Source organism: Lepisma saccharinum, chromosome 6 (genome assembly GCF_977018435.1).
Source record: "Lepisma saccharinum chromosome 6, izLepSacc3.1, whole genome shotgun sequence".
In the NCBI taxonomy this organism is placed as follows: domain Eukaryota; kingdom Metazoa; phylum Arthropoda; class Insecta; order Zygentoma; family Lepismatidae; genus Lepisma; species Lepisma saccharinum.
The window spans coordinates 50,421,220-50,445,522 of NC_139234.1; the positions used below are offsets into that span (position 1 = coordinate 50,421,220).

The 24,303-nt window shown below is 39.2% G+C and overlaps 1 protein-coding gene across 15 annotated transcripts in view; it reads left to right on the forward strand.

Moving 5' to 3' along the window:
• Dys (Dystrophin) overlaps positions 1–24,303 on the forward strand; it is a 1,073,030-nt gene that overhangs the window by 36,333 nt on the left and 1,012,394 nt on the right. For 3 of the 15 annotated variants that reach the window (XM_083123866.1, XM_083123867.1, XM_083123875.1), the window contains exon 1: positions 9,594–9,996. The exons of 1 other annotated variant lie outside the window; for it this stretch is intronic. In XM_083123866.1, the coding sequence (XP_082979992.1) occupies positions 9,918–9,996 (79 nt within the window). In that variant the 5' untranslated portion in view covers positions 9,594–9,917. Of the gene's footprint in view, positions 1–9,591; positions 9,997–24,303 lie in introns of those variants that run through there. 11 more of the 15 variants (XM_083123869.1, XM_083123870.1, XM_083123874.1 and 8 more) reach the window with 6 other exon arrangements.

Here is a 24,303-nt window from a genome sequence, read left to right on the forward strand (position 1 = left end):
CCCCATTCTATTCTCTCCCAACTTCTCTCTCAATTTATTCTTCCTCTCTGTATGTTCATACATTGTTTCTATCCCTTTTTCCCATTCACACACTCTCTCTCTTTCCCCATCTATCCATTTCTTCTCTTTTTATTCCCCTTCTATTCCCCATTTTAACTTTTCTTCTCGTGTTTTTCTCACTCCAAATCTCCAGTTTCTTTCTGCTCCCTCAATTGTTTTCAGATAGTCTGATATCAGCTTTTGCCTCACTCCCTCTTCCTTCTTCTCTGCGCTTTCTCTCCTGTCCCCTTCTTCATTAGGTCTGTCTCCCTTCTCTAACAACCTTTCCCCCTTTCTTATCTTCTATCCTTCTCTCTCCTCACATTCCTATTCGATGGCCACTGCCTACAACAGGATCGAGTAAATATAGATTTTTAAGCTGGCAAACAGATATCTAATCATTCATTTAGTTTAGATAGTAGGGTACTCAAAATTTTAGTTTTTTAATGTTTATATGGCGGTTATCTAGTACCAGACATCTCTGTTGACTCATGTTTTATTTTGATAATCCCTTAAGAACCTAAACTCTGTTATAAAAATGACAATTAGCTAAAAGGTGGGAAAACTGAGATCATGGAAAGGCAATACGCAGTTAACCCCCCCCCCCTCACCTTTTTCTGTATGACAGTGAATGAATGCTTTTCCTCTCATTCGAGACGAGGAGCACCCGGAAGAGGCGCCAGAAATTCACACACACATTACCTCAAGAGGCAAGCTGCCAACAAACAGGCCGCTGTTCTGGAGTTCAAAGAAAAAGTTCCGGCATCCAATGTTGCAATCTATTGAGATAAATCTCTAGATCTCCGTGGTGTTTTTATTTGATTTTTCTTGCAATACGTGCACTACATCCTTTGCATCTGAAGACTATATTTCAGCACTCTCTCGTTGCATTATGCGTTAATTAGCATCATACAATCAAATGAAAAAGAGCTAAGAATTAGAACAAGGCATTATAATGCTTGCAAGAGATCTGAAAGTTAATTTGAGATTTAAAGTTTGTTCTAACTGGGCATGGGTATCCTCTGTGAGTGTCCCTTCATCATATCACCACTCATCCTTATACAGTATTTGCGATTAGCCTGCTTCTCTCTCTCTTTCTTCTGCGTGTGTCTTTCTTTTTTTCTTCGGTTCCTTTTAATTTTGTTCCTCTATTTCTCTGCTTCTCTCTCTCTCTTTCTTGTTTTCTATCTCTTTCTTCTGCGTGTGTCTTTCTTTCTTTGTTCTTTCCTTTTCAATTTTGTTTCTCTATTCCTCTGCTTCTCTCTCTCTTTCTTGTTTCTCTATCTTTTCTTTACTTCCTTCCCTGTTTCTCTGACTACTTCTATCTAAATTTATCAATTTCTATCTCATTCTTTCCAAACCTTTCGTTATCTTTCTTTTTAGCCCCTGTGTGTTCGTGTGTGTTATTTTTAGTCGACAAGGTTTAGAAAAAATGGAACAGAAATTTATAAAAAAACTGATGGAAGGAGATAAACGAAATAAAGAGGAACAGAGAAACAGAGAAAGAAATGGGCAGAGAAATAAAATTAAAGAAGAAATATTGTGAAATGGATAGAGAAACAGGAAAAATGAGAGAGGATACGGAGATAGAAATAGAGAAACAAAAAGAGAAAAGAAGAATCGTGACCACAGACGTAGAGCGCACCTAAAAAAATTAGTAGATGTTGATATTTTGGGTTGGAAACACTGCGATACAGATGTGTGGCCAACCTGTGGCTTTTAGATGCACAGATGGATCTTATTCTGCTCTGCGTATCAACTATGTGAGCACGTGTAGACTTGTGATCAAAGATAGGTGTTTCTAAATATTTACCTTTCTAGACTGTTTTTAGATCTCGGTTGCTCAAGGAAATTTCCTGTAAGGCACAGGTTATAAAAAAAATATCACTTTAAATAACGGTCGTATTCGCCTGTCAACTCGGAAACTACTAGAAAGAAAAAAAATGATGACATTAATATGCAGACACGCCTCCCTTTCGAGCAATGTTGCCACATTAATTTATGAAGAGGAACGTGATTGGTCGCTACCAAGGTCGTGTTTATAGTAGGGATGGCCAAATCCGGATAAAATTTTATCCGGATATCCTAATTATCCGATTTTTTTGATTATCAGAATTATCCGGATATTCTAATTATCCGTATATCCGGATTATCCGAAATGCCCAGATATGTGAATTATCCGGACAGTTTTATCATTTATCCGTTTTACGGGCTATCCACACATTATTTTTTCGTCGTTTTTGTATTTCACTGCACGGATTTTGTTCTATCTGGATATTAGAATTATCCGGATATCTGAATTCACCGGATATTCGGACTATCCCAATATACATATTATCCGAATATTCGAATTATCCGGATATTGGGATTATCTGTTACACTTACATCCGAAATGGATATCGGATAATTTGAAAACCGAATATCCGGATTATCAGTTACATCCGAAACTGATAGCGGATAATTTAGAATCCGGATATGGATTTTGTAACCATCCCTAATTTAGAGGAGAGAGGGTGGGAGTCTGGACCACCCCTAAGGAAGTTGGATGTGTTAGCATGAAATTTAAATAAGCAAAACACTTGTATTCCTCTTTTGTTTGTTTGTTTTGTTTCTAATAACACGCAATTCTTGCACTTGAAAAGCATGAATGTGTGCTAAGAATAAAAGCGGGACATTTCCAAATCCCGACAACACTGGACGTCTGATATCCTCAACGATCTCGCCTGTAAAGAGACTGCCACTACATGAGGGGTGACAGTTTATCGTGGAAAGCATTTCGAAGAACTCCGCGCTCATGGTGTGATATGGTTGCGTCGCGCTCTTGGTGTGATATGGATGCGTGTGTATTTTACGACAGCCAGTACAGTTTAGTTCTGTCTCAGTAAAATGCGTCTACGACACGCAAAGTTACGTAACAGTCGAAAAGATTAACCTGTCATGTTTATTTACGGAGATAGTAGTATCATGCGCACGCATATGGACTACGTACTGCTCCCCCACCCACCAACGCACCCACAAACACGCTGCTTGAAACGTTGTTGTCATGTTTGTTGCTCACGGAGATCCAGGAAGTCTAGAGTAAGAGGAAACTAGGTAATTGAGAGGCATCATCACGGCTTGCGTAAGCGCACGCAGTATTGTGCGTAGCGAGCGTCAGAATAAAAACTGTCCATAGTAGCGGTTTCTTAATTTGTAGTCCGTGAACCTCGAAGGGGCAGCCAAAAATGCAATATGTTTCATAGCTTACTGGAATTAATGAATAAATGATTTGGCTTATTTTGCTTCGCTTATCTGCCACTTTTGACTAATCGCGAAGATGAGGATGGGTGATGGTGTGATGAAATTGGTGAAGGGAATGCTACGACCCTGGGGTTACGTACTTAAATGTTATTTACCACGGCTATAGAAATATCTTAATCTCAGGGGATAGGTTCTTTATTCGAGAATTCCAAATAAGAAAGCGTTTTATAGCCAAGAGGATATAGTTAAATGCGGATCTATATTCTGAAAAAAATATATATATATATATATATATATATATATATATATATATATATATATGCTGATTCCAAATTTACGTCGGTTATATTCTTCTTATAAATATATGTATCATTGAAAGGAAATCTTCTTCTTCTCACAATTTTGGGGAAAAGGCTTTTTCTTCTTTTCTATCTTTGATTAGGGAAAAGGCTTCTTCTTTTCTATCGTTGATTAGTGAAAAGGCTTCTTCTTCTTTTCTTCCTTCTATTTTGGTAAAAGGCTTCTTTTTCTTGTTTTTCTCCTATTTTTGGAAAAGGCTTATTCTTCTTTTCTTTCTTCTAATTTATTGTCTTTCCTTTTAAAGCGTAATCTTATTTCTTACATATAGTATGCGCTCCCTTTCTTCGCTTCTTTGATATTGTACAAACGACACAAGCTATACTTATAGAAATATTAGGGGCGTCTAAACTGACAGTAGCGCCACCTCCTATGTAACGACCAGAAAGGGGAATAGCCCACGATCGCTAACAGCAAGCGCTGCCTATGGTCCAGTGCGTCTAATAAGAAGTGCAACCGTAAGTGCTTCGGGGCGTCTAATTGAACACAGCGCCACCGAGGGACGGACAAACACAAAAGCTGACGATGTTCTCCTCGCCAGAGGTATTGAATCAAATTTTGATCACTAGGATCAAAAGGGAGATACAATTTGTGAATTCATTTGCTCACTTATTAACTTTCCTAATTATTTCATATACGAGCATATTCTTAATTATCTTAATTGGCTATATACAAATTTTATTCACTCCATCTATAATTTTTTTACTCTTCCTTTATATATTTTGCATTTGCTATAATATATATAATCGCTCTTCTCCGCTCCTAGTTTCTACAATGAGCTCTGCTCTTCTTTATATGACACGCTGCTATCTATCGTTGCTCTCGGGAAACAGTTCTTCCTTTCATTTTTCATTGTGTCGTCGGAACTGGCACGTGACAGGACACTCACAAAGAACACCCATGCTCAGGCCGGGATTCAAACCCGTGGCCCCTGGCGTCGTAGCGCGCTGTGCTAACCACTACGCACAGCTTACTGCAGATAAAAAAGAAACAACGTGCATTTTATTGTTTATTAATATTATGGATCTTTTAATATCTTTAAATATTATTATAAAATATTAAAAATAAAAACATAGACAACTGAGAGAGAAACAAGAATTGAGCCGATGAAATTGTGATGCAAAAATCAAGAGAAGGTAGGGAGCAGCATGAGAGGTAAATAATTTAAATTAGCATACACAAAAAATATACAAGAGAGAGAAGGATCCATTCTTTACTACAGAAAATAATCGTAAGTGTAATTGCATTTATCTCATGCCGTGTTTATTTATGTTATTTTTAGGATTGAATTCAGCATTTTTGTTTGAACACTAACTTTTAATCTGCATCTTTAAATATCACTCCATCTTCTCTTGATGCACGGAACTGTCTTCCATTGTCTAATCTACTATCGCATGCCAAAGACATGAATTCAAATATGTTGTTGATACAAGATAGAAAGAACATTGTTTGACAGGAAACAAGTGGAAGAACTTGAAATTGCCTTCTTCGAGGAATTGCAGATCCTTCCCCGATTTCACGGAAGACGCTTATTTCTATTGATAAGACAGACGTGTTTGCCTAATACAGCCTGTATGTACCTTTTGTCTTTGTCTGCGTGTAAGAATGCAGACTCTATAAAAGTTGGGTGCAGGGATGGCATCGAGGTGAGACGAGGCTTGTTTCAGTCTCGTCTCATGAACGGGGAATATTGTCTCGTTTCGTCTCGAGTTGGTAATCGGTTTTCTCGTTCTTGCTGTCATCGGAAAACCCGAAATAATATATACAAACGTGTAGAAAATTACTAAAAAGTGACGGCGCCGGCAGAAAACTTTCCAAGGAGGATCAAAACTCAAAAGAAATTCGACGAGAAAGGCAAGGGAGAGAAAGAAATTAAAGAAGCTCGAGAAAGAGAGAGATAGAGAGAAAAGGCATAGAAATAATGCAAGGGAGAGAGAAAGGAAGAACTAAGGAAAGAGATAGAAGGTAAGAAAATGTGTGTGTGTGGGTGGGGGTGTATGCGAATAGAGAGAAAGAAGAAGCAGGTGGAAAAGCGCATGAGAAAGAGAGGAGGAGAAAGATGGATAGAAAATAGGATAGAGAAATAAAGACGGGGAGGGAGGGAGGCGGAGAGAAGGAAAAAATACAGATGGAAAGAAATGAAGCCAGATAGATAGATATAGAAGGAGTAACGGTTAATCCGTTTTGAACATATGACACGTACATATTGTGAGCGAAGCTAGCAAGACATTTTTTAAATCCAATTTTTTGCAAACCGAAAAGAATATCAATTTAATAGGGCGCAAATAATTTCACGGGGACGCCATGGTATTCTCTTTTACATTTTTTTTTCGTTTAGTTAGGCTCCCAGGTCTGATTCCCGCCGCCCCCTAGATACGGTTCTGAACTTGCCCTTGGCCTGAAATCTAATTCCATCTTGAAAATCCATTTGTCCTGCTAGTCTTGCTTTTTTCTACTTCAATGTTGCCCCACCTCCAGAATTGATTTCCGTCCGAGGTTGCGCCACTGATAGAGTAGGATAGTAGTAGTAGTAGTAGTATTTACTCGCATGATAGTAATTTATATACTGTAGCGCAGAATGTTATCGTACTTTATTTACATGTTGATATTGCTCTTTGTGAGTTGTTAGTTTATATACTGTTAATATATTATGCAGTAGGCCGGTAGTAACTTCAATTAATCGAACTTTTTAGCAACGCACCAGATGGAGGCACATAATGGTCCGGATTCCACTTTAAACTATAGGTGTGTTTCACCTACGTCACAAACTGTTGCATTGTGGGATTAAGCAGCCATGATTGTGGCCGGTTTATGTAAACATACGGAATTCAAGCGGGTGGGCGGGAAATTTCAACCTTGTTTACGATGGTACTGTGTAGTTTTCGGTTGTTTAACAGAAACTCATGTTTATCCTCGAATTTTCCGAGAAAGAACAGAAGGTGCGCTTCAGGGCACGAGACTCGATAATTGTTGATGAGAAGATACCGCGTCGTCTGGTTGGCGAAAGTAAATCGTGTCAACATTAATGAACAAAGCGAACATTACAGAGTATGCAGTGAGCATTTCCTCTCAGGTAAGTTCATATGCCACCTTTGTCTGTGACTTTTAGTACAAATGGATCGAACTGGTGTGTTTAATCATACTTGCAATAGTGTTTCCTTGTTTTTTGGTAGAAAGGTGCTGATATTTCCGACAAGTTTGACGATAAAAATGACAATTTTCAAAGTTTAATTCATCTTGATAATTGTACGTTCGTACGTGGTTATGTATTATATTTCGTTCGTTAACACAAACTGTTATTAATTTTTATTCGATCCAAGAGAGAGGGTGCCGCTAGTAGTCTTTGTGTACTGTCAGAAAAAAAACCCACTGATATCAAATTATCCCAAATCGATTGATTGGTTTGGTTAATTTTACTTAGCGTTTCTGCCAGTTTTGGTTAATCGTGAAGACGAGGCTGAGTGATATGTTGAAACTGATAAAGCGAAACTCATAAAGAACACCTATGCTTAGGCTGGGATTCGAACCCGTGACCCCACGCTTCGTAGCGCGCTGCCACGGAGACCGCATATCCGAAATTGTTAAAGCAATGACTGAAACCTCAATATTTTACATTACAGTGCTTCAACAAACCTTAAAAGAAAACAGAGACGATAATGGCGGAATCCTGGAATTTACAGTTAATCTTTACTGGATGTAAATGTTTCAATCAGAATCCTAACCACTAATAAATACGAAAACAAATTGATTCCAGGTAGCTGGGTTAAGTAAATAAGCACACGTGAACTACAGTTGACCAAAGGTTTAGATCCCTTTTAATTTCGTTGTTGTCCAGTTCATTTGGATCTACACCGCAAAACTTCGCTTTTTCTCCATTTTCTGACGATTGCGCAAAGAATTTGAATTAATTTTATTTTTTGGGTGCGTCAGCACTGAGGCTATTTTGCACCCGGCACACTATACGGGGTCCAGCCCCTTATCATAACAAAAATAAAAGCGTGTCTGAAAACTAAAATGTCCTTACCTTGGGTAAAAGCTGAGGCTAAAAAGGGCGCTCAGCACAAATGAGGACAAAACACAGGACGACACAGAATTATACTGGCCATGGGGCCAGTCGCCAGAGCCTCGTTAGTCTGCAGTCCAGGGTGTACTACGTGGAAGTGAGGTTGAATTTTTGGTGCACTACGTCAAAGGAGCACCGATTGCGCAAAGAGTTTGAACATATGAAAAATTACCGCTATTTCCAGATGGCACGACATTGTCATTAATTTTAAGCAATGTTACCGACATTTTACACAGTACTAACAAACGTACAGTTGGCGCAGGTGTAACGAACGCTGTGTGGTGGGTTTTTCCTTGCAGACGACAAGCAACTTGGCCGCGAACATGGCGCCGTTGCGAATCCTGACGTCACATGAAACCCACCTATAGGCGCAGTTCCGATTATCTTTTCTGTATATAAAGTGGACTTAAAAATTAATTCAAACTAACAAACAAATAGCCACGCTTATGTAATCATAAATGAAGTTTTGGTGCTATCGTCAAAGGAGAACTTCCCGATTGTGCACCCCCTTCCAGAGGTCAGTCGCCCGGATCGCTCGGCCCTTAAGCTTCCCTTGTGGAAGTCCAGGTGAGCACAGAAAAAAATATTTGTGAGCAATTGAGAGCAGTAGATAAAAAGGCACCGAATTCGTGTTTTCGGAAGGGCGCCGAGACGAGAGGGCGCACCGGGATTTTGCCCGGTCTCCCGGTGGGCCAGTCCGGCCCTCCGAAGCGACGCCATGAAGAAATGGCCCAATCCGAACGACACGTGCAGCTCGTCGTATCATTTCGGTACGAAAACCTGCATGTTTTCAAGCGACACGTACCGAACTCGTGGCGGAGTGGTTAGCACAGCGCGCTACGACGCCTGGGATACGGGTTTGAATCCAGGCCTGGGCGGAGGTGTTCTTTGCGAGTGTCCCTTCATTAATTTCATCATATCATCCATTATCCTCATCTTCGCGATTAGCCAAAAGTTACAGAAAAGTGAAGTAAAATAAACCACATCAATCAATCAACGAAGTGATCCGTGTCGCTACGGTCTGAAAGCTACCTAAGTATCAAGGGCGCCCCAAGAGGGGGATGTAAGTGGGGCACCTGCCGCCCCGCGCGAGGTATCTGGAAAGACCAATTTAAATGGCGAAACTGTAGCGTGAAAACGTGGAATAGTTGGGTCGTGAGACACAGCAGATCCTACTGCTGGGGATGAATTGTGAGAATTCTCTTAACTGGAGGAAAGTACCGCTACTACACGTTTCCCCCACTTTAAGCACTGCTGTCCCCCCCCCTGAGGGCGACCTTGCTAAATCGAAGAGCAAACCTTCATTGAACCTATTGGGGGACAGCTAAAACAAGGTTTTTCCCTTCCATCCGGGACAGTAATCCGCCACTGATACTGAAGTGACATGCACATTCTGAAGGTTCTCGCATTTTATGTTGGTGTAACCTAATGTCCAGTTATAACTTAGGCGTTTTGCTCCAGTACTTCTGACTACTTATAGTGTCGATCTCCACATGTTTATTTATTTAAGCTAAAATCACTGAAGACTACAAGCACTTATGTCATCCTCCACAAGGAGTATCCTTTTTTCCCTCGTAAAATGAAGTAAGAAAAAACCGGCAACACCGGTTAGCCACGCCTCCACGTTGTACAGGTCTTGCTCCGCGTTGTTATGTGTGGGATGAGTTTTAGGTGCAGCAAAATCTCTCTCTCTACATCATGTTGCTCGTGGCGTTTTGTGATGTGGTACGTTTTCTTTCCAGTGTCGATAAGAAAACGGTCGGAAATATCAAGGCAGCACAAGCAGAGCGCTCTGTCGTCGAAAAGGGGCGGTGTTGAGATAAAGGAGTGCTGGGGGTCAAGTGAACGATAAAGTCAAAACAGGAGTTGCGAAGTGGATACTGACTTGCTGTGAAAGTGCACCTTTTGATAGGAACGTGCGTTATTGCTCTGTGCTTCCCAGCTTGTTCTTGTGCGTGTTCTCTACAATCTTCCATTCAGTGCCTTCTTCACATGTTTTTTCTTCAATCCTGCTGATGTGAGACAGTTGTGAATGCCACCCTTGTTCGTCCACTTTCTTCCATTTTTTTGGAAGGTGCAACATCTGTGCACAGTTATGTCCCCAAGTTTCCAAAGCTGGAACAACGATACAAGTGTAGTGTTTTACTAGGCGCTACAGGAAGAGATAAGTGCATATTCATGTGTGTAAGTGCGTGTAAGTGTCTGGAATTGCATCGAGATGGCCTTGTCTCCCCCACGCACACCTACGAAATTGCAACTACAGGAGGCGATGCAAATTGTCGAAAAAAATTGGCACAGTAAGTATCATCCATTGTTTCACTGTTATTAAGAAATGCCAATCTTTGGTTTGAATCACAGTGTCATCATAATACAAATGAAGAAAAGTGTTTTCTGACGTTAGCATTCTATATGCTGTATTTTCTAGTTCTTTAATCGGCGTAATTTTCATGTTTAGAATCTACCGTTTGTTTAAAAGTTTAACCCCAAAGCAGCATCGTGTGTTGCCTATCTACCGTTTATTTACAACCTTAACTCCGAAGCAACTTCGTGTGTTGCCATCTACCGTTTGTTTACAAGCTTAACTCCGAAGCAACTTCGTGTGTTGCCTATCTACCGTTTATTTATAGGCCTAACTCCAAAGCAACTTCATGTGTTGCCATCGACCGTTTGTTTACAAGCTTAACTCCGAAGCAACTTCCTGTGTTGCCTATCTACCTTTATTTATAAGCCAACTCCAAAGCAATGAATGTTGCCATCTACCGTTTGTTTACAAGCTTAACTCCGAAGCAACTTCGTGTGTTGCCTATCTGCCGTTTATTTATAAGCCTAACTCCAAAGCAACTTCATGTGTTGCTATCTACCGTTTGTTTACAAGCTTAACTCCGAAGCAACTTCGTGTGTTGCCTATCTACCGTTTATTTATAAGCCTAACTCCAAAGCAACTTCATGTGTTGCCATCTACCGTTTATTTACAAGCTTAACTCCGAAGCAACTTCGTGAGTTGCGTATCACTTCATTGATTTATAAGCTTAACCCCAAAACAACTTCATGCGTTGCTAATCTACCGTTTAGCTTAACCCCAAAGTAACTTTATGTGTTGCCCATCTACCGTTTATTTATAAGTTTAACATTATAGCAACTACGTATACATATGTGTTACGTGTGTATCTATTATTTACAAGTTTAACTCCAAATCAACTTCATGTTTTACGTATCCACCGTTGATTTAGAGCTTAACGTTAACCCCATAACAGTGCAGAGATGCATAAAGTATGTTCAAGGCTACTGAAAGCGTTATTTAGTACCTTAGGAAGTACCGAGGTTTGTGGTCTGTCTGGACGTGCATATCAATCATTGTTTTCTCTAGTTTTTTACACCAACCCCTTAGAGTTAGGCAGCCCGAAATACACAGGTAATTAGGGCATGGCAGGATATACTTTCCTACTGGCATGATGAACTCCAAAGAGAGCGAGTTTCAAAGTTTGAGTCCACTTTATGCTCAGATAGGCTAATCGGGACTAAAACTACAGTTTAAAGTGGGAGGTTATCGGGAGCCCCTTTATTACAAGGAGGCGACGGCGTTACCACAATGCCATCTTGGGGAGCTCTACAACTCACGTTGTCCTGGCTTTTTTCCCTATTTTGTTAGTACGTCCCTTTCAATCACTTTTGGCTAATCGCGACCATGATGATGAGTGATGACGAAATTGATGAAGGAATACTCACAAATAACGCCCAGGATTTGAACCCGGGATCTTGGCGACTTAAGATTATCCGATAATCAGGATTCACCGAGTGTCACTGTTATTCAGTTATTTCGATTAAAGCTGGTACCAGTGGCGAAGCGTGACATTTTTACGTAGTCATCGCAAGATTTGCCAAACGTCAGGGTCTATCTTTCAACGGAGAGAGGGGGACACACAATATTTATCTGCGATAAACGCCAAGGTCATTGCCAATTCAATGTAAAAGCTCATACCACAGACCTTACGACTACAAAAGACACATAATTCTATCTCATACGACGAGAATTATTAAATATGGTGGAAACTGAAATGCAAACACCTCAATTGTTGCGTTGAAAGGTAAGAAGAACCTTTATGGTTCGCCGCCAATTGTTGTTTTGATAATAAAAAGCAGATTCATATCGGTTAATGTGTGGAGTGGAAATAGCAGACATTCGAGTGGTGTGCCCAGGATTTTTGAAGAGGGGGGTTTACGTGTACTTTTTAGTATTCATTCCTGAAGTCCTCATTTTGCCATCTTTCTCCTTTTTTTTCAAAGAATATTGAGCCTAAACAGAATTATGATCTTTACCACACCTCCTTGAGCACGCCACTCGGAAGAATCTTGAAGACTCCGTACAAACCCTACCGTGGCTGTAAACATGGGGATGGGGGCTGAAAAAAAGGCCTGTTATGACCCAGACCTTCAAGAGTGGTGGAAAGTACAGGTCGTTGGACCTGTCTGGCTGTTCGGTAGCGTTCGGCTGTTCTCGACATCGTCAGAGACCAGAGAGATTCGCATCATTCTGCGATGAGCTGGGCCGACGAACACCATTGCCTTCAATAGGAAACTTGGCGGGAGGGTTCGGCGCGAGGGGTAGTACTGAAGCCTCATTTCGATGCGCTAAGATTTGCGAATCTCTTGCGTATTTCGAGCTGTTTCATGCTGTCGCTTGGCTTATTTCGCACAAATATGCGAGTATTCTGACTTATTATTTTTACTGCTTCTATAAAATGCAATATTTTTATTATTTTGCTTGGTCATCGCCGCATCTTCCGATGACCGGACGCCTCCCCTATGGCTGGTACTGAGACTTCCTGTAAGAGACCGACATCTCGTTCATGACTTAAGTTAGATTAGAATGTAAGGTATTCGAAAACTTAACCAAAATAAGAATGCCTCCGGCAAACTCGCGAATTATAATGCAAGTCAATTGTCTTCTCCCCACGGTTCTCCTTCAATCGTGCCCTTTGACAGTCCTGCCCAATTTGGCAACGCAGGAACAATGCAAAGAACAGATTGCATCGCACAGTGGCACAGGAACCGGGGGGGGGGATTACAGGGGTACATTGTAGATCCCAGTTGTACCCCTTGTAACCCCCTCAGATAATTTGATGACCCAAGGTGCTACTGTTAAAATAACATATTTTGTAATTGCTCAATACAATAAGTGCATATTGATTACGAGCATTATCTTACTTACCACAGGAATTCAAACCATTGTAACCCTATTCTACTACATTGTGCTACTAGTTAGTTCATTGACCTGTGCTCTTGGAAATCTTCTTAAGAAGATGAAAATTGTTTAAAATTTGTGTGGAACGATGGAATCAGATAAAGTTTACTTTCAGAAAATCATGCTGAGGACGATGCTCTTTTTCGTATGGGGGTACACTTTTCTAAAGAAATGGTTTGCGTCGATTCGAAGATAACATATAAATCTGCATCAGAAGAGTATATGACTGACCTTACCTGATGAATTTTTTAAATTGAATTTTCCGAAACGAAATACTTCCACAGTTCCTGTCTCGTCTCGTGTTCTTTGGAGCAATGGTTTTCCTCTAACTTTGCCTTGCTCAGAGATCTGAAGGATTTCGGTTCTGTATATCAGGGATGTGAAGTTTTCGTTTTATTTTCCCCTAAATTGAGACGAATTTTAGTTTTAATTACAAAAAATGGCGTATCTTTATTGAATGATAACAACCAAATCTTTGAACACATACATACACATCACATTTCCCTAAAATACCTTTGCGACCTCAAGACCTTAAAATACCGTTTTGTGCACACACATACATGCCCCCATCCCCCCCTGAAACACAATAGGTACTTCTCGCTGAAAATTGTCCCGTTCCTACGAAACTTGCCTTTCTGGGAAGACCCCGGAAGTTTATATTGCATATTTCGTGCCTTTTATTCTGAAAATGGCATATTTCCAATTATTTCGCGATTCAGAAACACTGAAAACTTGCCTCCTTTACCTACACAAATACATTTTAAACACTTTGCTTTGCTTTCCTCAACTTTTCGATGTTATCGTTAAAACGAAAACTTCATGTCCCTTTGTATATATGTAATGATAGTGTTTTCAGTGTTTGAAGAGCGTCGTAAGGTACAGCTAATTACATACAAATAATTACTTTGTCAAATATTAAACAAAAGTTAGACCTCTTACGAGTTGATCGAGAACTATCTCGACTCGGTATTTCTTTTAAAAGACAACACAACATTATAGCTGTCAATTGATTGATTGATTTTACTTCGCGTTTTGTGCCTCTTGGTTAATTTCAGAACAGGGGATGAGTGTTGAAATGATGAAATTGATGAATGGACATTCACAAACAACCAAGTCCGAGCGGGATTCGAACCCGGGATCCTTGGCGTCGCAGCGCGATGTGCTAACCACTCTGCCACAGGGTCCGGCTATAGCTGTCAAGAAGCGCTCGCAAAGTGTTAAAGGACGAAGCGGCCCACACATACGTTAAAAAACAGTTTTAGTTTAGAAAAGTTCTTGTGATACACCCTCTAGAAGTCTTGACGAAATACCAAATACATAGCTTCTGAAAGGCACTATGTGGTCCACATCTGTCATAACTTAGTTAATAGTTAACAATATTTTTATGTATAGCTATGGGGTTCTAAAATGAACTGATATGAATTGGAACTCTATAGGTATATGATATATTTAATAATATGGTATTCATATCCATTGAGTGAGAGATGATTATTCCTGGCTGGGATGGCTCAGTTTGAGACGACGGGAATCCTCCTCACCGCCCTTTAAATCGCACCCTGCATTAAAATGAATACATGTATCTTTGTTCGCAATTTTCATGTTACGAACTCCTGATTTTTCCATTGCATTAAATTCAAAATGAGTTCTAGAGCAAGGTCCAGAGCTTTTGTATGTTTTGGAATTGTCATCTGGTCTAAAAACCTGTTTTTAAAATATCAATAAATAAAGAAAAATACGTATTTATGTAAATTTTGCATTAAAAACAGGAAATTCGTGTGTGCTGTTTTAAAATAGAATTTCCTATGCCCCCACATTATAACTAGATATACATAATATGGGAGGATGAATTTTGCCCCCCTCCCCAATGAAAAACGTTCCCTCACGGTTCAAAATTCGACTACAGCCTCACAGAGGGATTCTATATTATCATTTATAAATGCTTCACGGACTTTCGAATCACGTAGGCATAGCCGAGTTCATTATGCAATTATTACGTTTTGATAGGGTGGGCAAGCATGCAAACAGAATACCTGCTGAAAAATATATAACTTGGTTCCGGAGGCTCCGTCTGATACCCCACCCTGTCCCTCCTTTGGCAACCGCCTCTCTTATCACGTACTGTACTCGACACTTGAGACGAGAACGAGACTTTTCTTTCGAGACCGAGACAAGAACAAGTCTTGAGTTTAGAAATCAAGATGATGCAAGATTGTGCCAAAACAGCGCCCTCTCTGATTCGAATTATCGAGATCTTCCAATAATAGTTTCAATAGTGCAACTGTACGCTTTCAACACGCGTTCCTTTCATGTAGCATACGTGTTTCTTCACAAGCACTGTTTATATTTTTAAAATGAAACCAACAATATCCCCCCTGCTTGGAAAGTTGCCTTTCGGAGGGTTTAAGCAGATAACGGGAAAACCTTATCTAGCCATAAACAGATAATAGCCCAAAACCGTTTTGTTAATTTGCTCTCCCCTTGTACGGTCATTGGCTCGTTGAAAATTAGTGTACGCCATATCAACTTCCGTCAACCCACATTTGCAAAAAAATTACCCTGTTGTAAACAAAAGACGGTCATATTTTTGCTTAAGTACTGTAGCAAGATGTGTTCGTTTCTTAAAGCTGATGGTGGTGAGTCTGTGCTTGCACCTTCAGACAGTTAAGATGTTGAAGTCAAGAATCCTAGATCGTTTATCACGAATCACATATACGTCATGATTTCCATCTTCGTTCCTATCGTCGGAATTAACCTAGGTGTAACGCGAAATCTGATAAGAAACACAAAGTGGACTAAAGTTGTCTTGATGAACTTGTAATTTGTCTTTCAAATTTTTGTGCATTTGTTCGCGAAACCATATTTTCCCTTACGTTTTATTTTGTAAAACTTCTTTCATGTACTTCTTTCGATTTGATGTTTCGTTATTTTGTTTTCACGTAGGGGAAGGTGGGGGACTTTGCAACACTTTTCAGTTTAATTTTTTTTATTCAAAAACTGTTACAGTTGGAACAAGTTACAAATATGCTATGAAATGGTACATCTTTTGGCTACTTAAGAAACAAATATGAAATTTTAATTTTGAACCTCAAGTGAGAAAAGTCTGTTAATTTAAAGCAGGTCCGAGTATTGCTATGTGCCCCATGCATGGGGTAAGTTGCAACAGTGTTTGGGGTACGTTGCAACAGGGATTATGCGTTGTCTGAATGACACTATTTGCAATCAATGCACACATAATAAGGATTTCTCTCCGCGCACAGCCAATGGGACCACATTTTGCATTGCTTGCACTGCACCCAGTCTTCTTCTTCTTTGTAGGATTCTCCACACACTAAACAGTGATATTCTTTGCAAGAACTTTGGAATAATGTTTTCTTGCACATAATTTTCTTCTTGCCCTTTTCCTTTGCACTACTCTTTTTTGCATCTTCCAAAGCCTTTTTTTCAGGTGTGTCTGTTAGAATGGCACTTCGTTTACGTTTACGATTCGTCGTTTTCCTGGGTTCAGCCTTTGGGTATGGACGAACATTTTCAGGAGAGAAGGAAACTTTAGGTCTACTCACTACTGAAGACATTTGTGTGCCACTTGGACCCGGCATTTCAATTTGCGAAAGCAAATGTTCATTTTGAACATCACCTGAAGATGATGTAGTTGGCAGTGCATCGCATCTGGCAGTTTGGACTATGTCATCACTATCAGATACGGGAGGCCTACTATCTACCTGTCCTGCTGGATTTGGTCGATCTGAAACGAAACACGACGCAAAGTCGCTTTCTTGGAATACCTCAGAATTGAGGGAAATATTCCTGTTTGAACAAAACCTGATGTTATGTTGGTAGGGGTAACTGTATTCAAAAATGCTGTTTTAACTATCTGTGGTATGTCGTAGATTGTAAGAGTTTTTCCTGGATTATTCTTATGCCAAGAATGAATTGCTCGGCCACACACTTTCTTAAATGGACCAAAAACACTGACATCTAACGGTTGTAGTCGATGCGAACAGTGTGGAGGAAATGACAAAAGGGTAATATTATTATTTTTGCATTCATCTAAAGCTTCACAGCTGAGATGGGAAGAGTGATTATCGATGAAAAGAAGCACAGGGGGGGGGGGTTTCGTTAGGATTCACCTGAGAAATGAAGTGTCGAATGAATTGGACAAACGTTTCCTCAATCATCCAACCTGAACCAGTAGCTGCTCCAATGCAGTCTGTTGGGCCATCTCGAATGAAATGGTCTCGAAAGTTCTTACGTGGAAATATTAGCATTGGAGGTATAAAAGTCCCTTGAGCATTAACTGCCACTGCAACTGTCACAAGTTCACCTCTTTCTGCACTGCTCACTATGCCAATCTGTTTTGTTCCTTTTCGAGCTACAACCTTATTTGGTTTCATGACAGTTGTGACACCAGTTTCATCCATGTTCCAAATTCTTGAGGATGAATAATTGTTTCTGGACAGAACTTCGGAAACTTTGTCAAAAAACATGCGCACATTTTCTTTGTTGAAACTGGACATTCGTGCTAAAGAAGTTGATTCAGGAAAGCGCACCGAAAGATCTTTGTTTCTCTGTAGGAATCTCCTGAACCATTCAATACCAGCCATTCCGTTTACAGACCACGATGAAGGAGCACTTATATCAAACTTAACTGCACAGAGATGAGCCAATTTTCGCACTTCCTGTGGTGTTAGTCCAAACATAATCTCACTGGAACGCTGCAAGTACATTTTGAAGATATTCTCTTCTTCCTCTGAAAACACTTTCCACGGTTTCGCATAACCACAACTTATGTTCTGTCCCTCACGAGGACCACTTTCTTGTAATTTCTTCTTTTGTATGTATCTTGAGAGGGTTGAATAATGAATGTTGAACTCTGCAGCCACTTGTCTTATGCTGACATTTTTGTCATCTTCGTGTTCCAGGACTAAATTTGCTGCTCTATCCATCACATCAGGCGGTGTAGTCCCCCTTTGGGTCTTCCTCTTGTAGTTCCTCATCTTGCAGGCTACCTGAAACAATAGAAATAATAATAATACGGCAACAATTATACAGCAATTCGACAACAATAGTTTCGGCGGGAACATAAGAAGGAACAATCTTTTAAAAATAAATCTGCAAGACGAAAGAGACCATATCAGAAAGCATAACAATATTAATGTTTCGTGCTGCTAGTAGAAATTACATGCACATGATTATAAACAAAAATTCATTCACAATTTATCTAGCACTACTTAGTGAAATATAGTGTTTTCTTGCCGTACTGACGTGCGTGTAATTTTGTATAAGAATAAATAAGTGAAAATTCAAAATGTGTGTTGGTTATTGAATATAGGACTAAATATATGCGATCACATTTTTCTTTTACTTGAAAATATTGTAAAATTAGTAAACAATAAACTGTATTTCTATTTATCACATTCGGGACAGTGAACAATTACATTCAATATCTTATTCAAGCGCTGGTCTGTCATGGGGCAGTTTGCAACATTGTGGGGTTAGTTGCAACATCTGTTGCAACTTGCCTCACCGACATGTTTGATTACGAAAGCTATTCTTGCCTCCACAAAAATTGCATAACATAAAAAGCAATATCACTTTCCACACCTTCAATAAACATGCTTTCAATTGACCACATGTCGCATGTTGTGGTTATTTATAGGAATTGCGTATTAAAAATTGTAAGAGATTCTTAAAAATTACTCACCGTCCTCAAAATTCTTCTTTCTTCCTCCACTCTGACAACATCTGAAAAACTGGTGTAACGAACGGTTCATCAGAGACACCTACCAACGTGTGTTGGAACGACAGTAAGCGCAACGCAGTAGAGCCATCCTACATAACAGAAAAAGCACTGTTGCAACGTGCCCATGTTGCAAAGTTCCCCACTTTCCCCTACTTATCAGAGTGATTCCCTCTTTACACCCTACACCCTCTCGATTTTTCTTCCTTTAGTATATTTTTATAATCTCTTTTCGTTAATATTTATGCTTAATTGCATTTATTAAAATATTTACCTGCGATTTTTCTTAACTAGAAATTAATATTTATATTTTCATTGTTTTTTAGGTATGGAAGAGATTAATTGGTTCTCTATCGTTAGCGGCCGATACAAGCATAATCAGTTTATCAGTAAAATGCCGATAACCATCTTATTATCAGTTTGTGTTACACTTACATATCTCTTTGCTCTGATACAAATTTAACATACTCAATAGAAATAATCAATATTGGACAATACATTTCATGATTTTATTTTGTTTCCAAAGGCTCAAATTCCAGCTGCCTCTATGGCTTGGAAGCAGTTAGAAATCACAGCGAGACAGTTCTATCAAAAGCGAGTGACTTCTGCTGCCATCTACTGACGTTTGTTGAAACTGTGTAGTGGGGTACTGTATTACCTATAACGTTGACCGTGAACTTGCTGTTTCTTTTGAAAGGGCTGCCTTTACCTTACGATAAAATATACTCTGAACTTTAGGGAACAATATTGGACAAAAACGGCGTAAGTAATGGTCCAGAAATTGCACTGTTGCCAAATTTGCGGAGATATAAATATTTCCGTCACGTTATATGCAGACGAGCTCCATCCAACTTTTTTTTTTGCAAAGAAAACTGTGATACAGTGTTGTCATGCAACATCTGCGTAGCTGTCACATGAAAATTCCTCAACTTGACAGCTAGTGTGAATCTTGAATACCAATGCCCTTTGTTCGGATGCGGTCGCTCAAGTTCGACGAACTTGCTCTTGCACTTTTGATTGAATCACTCTCATAACTCCAGACTTACGTGGATCACCCTATCGCATTTAAATACATTCTGCACTTCCTCCCTTTGTATCCCCCCAGGGTTTAAAATCATTGAAGACTGGTGAGGGGGAGGAAGATCTTAATTTACACACGGTGGGATACTGCCCCCCCCAGTTACTAAAAACTTACACGCACATGCTAGTGCAAAGATATCTGAAACCTCGAAAAATATGATTGGTTGAATTAGGTTATTTTGCGTCGCTTTTCTTCCACTTTTGGCTAATCGCGACGACGAGAGTGAGTGATGTCAGTAGCGAAGCGTGGTCTTAAGAGGAAGGAAAGCAATGCAGTACTCCGAAAAATGGGGGGGGGGGGTATATAAATTATACAGTCCATTGCCCCAGTTTTTCTAGGAAAGAAAGGACATTTTAAATAATAATAATATATCCATGAACTCCTCTCTCAACGGCCATACTGCTAAGTTCAAAATTCTTGTCACGTTATTGATAATAAAATACTTGCTATTACTTACAGCTTCCCGTACGAAATTTGAAATATTCATGTTTGTTTCACAAAAGAGAACACTCACTTCAACCACTCGTTCTTCCCACATAAATGGAAAATATTCCGAAAAGCTCAGAAGCTAACAGAAAAGTGATGTCAACCTCGTTGTAAAAATTAATGTTCACGGGGGAGTAATAGAACTGACTTGAAGCTTAAAATTAATTAAGCTTTCGAATAATAGGCCATTACAATAGGAAGAACATGCGCTGTTTCTTCTTTTTAATAATGTATTATATTAATAAAAATAATATTTCGAGTTGGATAGCATTTATGACTTAACGTTTTTGCTATTTGCAGGTCTCAGAAGAGAGTTTCATTGCTTTTTTTTTACATACGTTTTATCGAAAAAAAACATCAGTTCATTGTTTGTATGAAAACTTACGATAAATATAGTGTAAATTATTTGGTAGTTGTCAACACTGGCGTGCGTTGTAATTTGAGACAAGAGAAGTGTGAAGCGGACAACAGCCAGCTGTTCTGCAGATTCCAGCGCTCCCCTGTGCCGGAACACCATGTTTGTCTTAATCCCTGAACGTCGACATTATTGACACGTTTTACAAATCTTGAAACTCAAAGTAATGCTTTAAAGTTTATCTACATGGAATTTGGAACAGTTATATTAATTTATTTCAATAATTCTGTGTTTATAATAAAGCAAATATACATCTTCGAGATCATGTTAACACTTATATGTTTTCTGATAGTAGTGTCTGCTTTCTGCTTGGCTCGGGTGTTTTCGAGAAGCCGAAAAGCTCCGAAAAGCAGAGCTTTTATTAGTGGTTTGGGGACCTCACCAGCATCTACCCTTCGCCATATGATACTTGAGAAGCGTTGGTTTCCCGCACAGTGGCTGCAAGCAGAGAGGTTGCTGCTTGCCAACGGGCTGCGGAGAGAATTTGCGGCCGTAAAATTTCGCGAAGTCGAGTGCGATAGAAAATAAATAATGCACTCAACGTTAAGTACATTAAATAATATTTTAATTGTGCAAGCAGTGCTTGCATTGCTTGTACTATATCTTCGCCACTGAGTGATGTGATGATATTGATGCAGGAACACACATGCCCAGGATGAGATTCGAACTCCGGACCCCGAAGCGACATTATCAGCACTAGTTCCATACTATGATTTCAAATACGATGGTGGATCAGTACACAGCTTCACGGTGCTCAATTTATGTAAACCAACAGCAGAGGTTTGTAGCTATTACAAATTTCCTCCCAGATAAGAAGGCACACTGCTGATCCACGAATGACACATATAATAATCCAAACAAAGAAAGTTTAGTGGTGGAATATTTTTTTTCTTTTTATGTAGAACAAAGTTCCCGACTTTATGCCATTATGTGAGACTACGAAAATTTTTATGCTTGTATTTCATTTCGCATGTTTCTCCATACATTACAAGTTGTTTTAATTACCCATAAAAAAAATTGTGGCCTACTATTCGGGAATTATATTTTACTGTGAATATCCTTGCTCAACGAAATAAACTTAATGACAAAAATAAAAGGACAGGGTGTGTCAAAAATCACGTACTGCTTAATTATATCAAAGAAGTGATAAGTGAAAATGATCGCAACGTTTTCCTGCACTATTACCAAGAAAGCTTAAGTACTTGACACTTTATAACTTCAGAATTAATGGGGCTTAAGATTTAGCCTTAGATTTTGAGGCAAATGTTAAATTAAATTGGGCTGTCTGACTACATTCTTTTAATGGTTAAAATTTTAAAATTGAATTCAGTACGTCGACATCCATGATGGCACGTTACATGGTAAAGTACATTACAGTTTTGCAGACAATAATGTAATGATAACGCCCTGGTTATTTCCATTTAACGGTTAACACAGCGCGCTAGTACTCCAAAGGTCGCGGGTTCGAATCGAATGCATGCCTGGGCGTTCTTTGTGAGCATTCCTTCAATTTCATGTATTTGGCAAAAGTGGCAGGAAAACGACGTTAAATAAAGAAAAATGAAATCAAATTTTCATTTAAAATGTTTTAGACCTCTCTTCATTTATATATTCTACATCCAGTCAAATTAAATTTGTGAAAGAAAATATAATTTTCTTGGTCCCCAACAGTAACTGATGATATACAAAAGAAAAAGGAAATACATTATATCTGGTACTTATATATATAATTGAATCTAATGTGCCTCTAATTTTCCGTTTTGGTATCAAAAATAACAATGTTACTTTACAATACCGAAACGAAATTTGCTTTATTTTAAAATAAGTTATGATCCAAACCATTTAGAAAAATGATCCCCTTTTCATTATATTGAACGTGGCGCCACCTATTTGTGATCAAGGGCGTTGTTCGTATCATTTAACGACCTACATAGACCTAGGTCAATTTTTCCTGTCTGTTTTCTTTCCCGTCAGCGGACATGCACTGTTTCCGCGACACTTTCGAGCAGCTTTCCGGAAGGTTCAGTCGAGTGTCCACGCTATACAACAGGAAGGAAAAAGAATTTAAGACTTTCATAAAGCCTATGTTTTACGTTTTATGTTGTCCGACTTGTCCTACAAATATCTCGCGATGTGATTCACTTCCTTTCAAGTACTGAACCGTACAAGATCGTTTCTGTGAGAAAGTTGCTCTTTTACAATTAATCCAAACCTGTTATTCGTTTCAGGAAGTCTTATTGATATTGTCAAGTTATCGTTGTTATTCTTTTAAGATCTTCTTGGGCCAGGAAACATTTTTTTCGGAACGGATAAATGCCTCAGTTAGAAAGGCAAAGGATATACCGGGTGAGGCACCTAAAAGTACCACAGCGAATAGTTCTGAAACGCAAAGGTTTACGGCAGTTCTGACGTCACCGATGAAAATATGGTCAAGGAGCCCAGTGGACAGAGCATGTCTGGTCTCTAGTCGCCATCTTGAAGTCCGTCATCTTGAAGTCCGCCATCTTGAATTCAACTTGAGAATTTTTAAATGGGAAGGGGGTGATATGATATATCAAATCAGGCTAGAATTTCACGAGAAATGCAATGGTGAAGGTTTTTTCGATGCATCTTCAACCAGTAAAAAGTTATGATAATAAAAATGTTGCTGCTCAATGTGAAAGTTTTCGTGCCTTATAAAATTTATACATTGACAGTTTGCAAAGATTTGTTTTTTAAAAAAAATCCTTGCTTACATTAGAACCTTTTTGCTTAATAGTCACATCAAGTTTATATTTACAGCTTGAAAACAGTTATTGTTGCATGCTTATGATAATGTTATGTACGGGGTACTAAGTAATGATTAATAGTGCGAAGGTGTTGGAAATATCGGAAACTGCCAGCAATGGGAATTACATACCTGGCGTTTTGATGAAGTGATTAGGAAGGAACATAGTGTCTTTGCATTTCGAGACAAACAATATTGTTAGTGTTGATTAATATTGTCAGTTATAAAATATACTTCGTCCGAGTGTTTTTTCTGCAGCATTTGCGTGCTAAACAGGACGATCCCAAATTACAGCAATTTACTCAATTAGGATAATAGTATTTAAAACACATCCTTAATTTTCCAAATTTTTTCAATTGTGAATCAGTTGCGGCGATTGGGTGGCAAAACTTGGGGTACAATATGACAGTTTACTTTCTCTTGGTAGCAGGGGCGGCACCAGGGAAGGGGGACGCGAGGGGAGCTTGAGCACCCCTTGATTTTCGTCCGCACCCCCTTCAGCACCACCTACATTCAACTGAAAACACTAACCCTTAGAGTGTCATATTATGTCATGTCGTCATATTGACCGCCGAATGTTAGATACTGAAGTAAGACCGTTATTATTGTACGCAACGGGCAAGTACTTTAAGAGAGTGCATATAGGCAGTATATGCTTCTCTGTACTGGCGGCAGCCTCTTTGAAGATCAGCGGCAGTTTTTTTCCCCCTCTCGTCAGCATTGTTGTTATGATTTTTTTCTTCTTTTTGTTTCTTCAAGTGCTATGTTAGTGGTTTTCGATAATTGCCTATAACTTAATGTGAGTTATGTTTTTTCTTGTTCTTTTTATTGCATTGTTGATACACGGTTTATTTTTCGCCTACTTGTTCTTCCTCA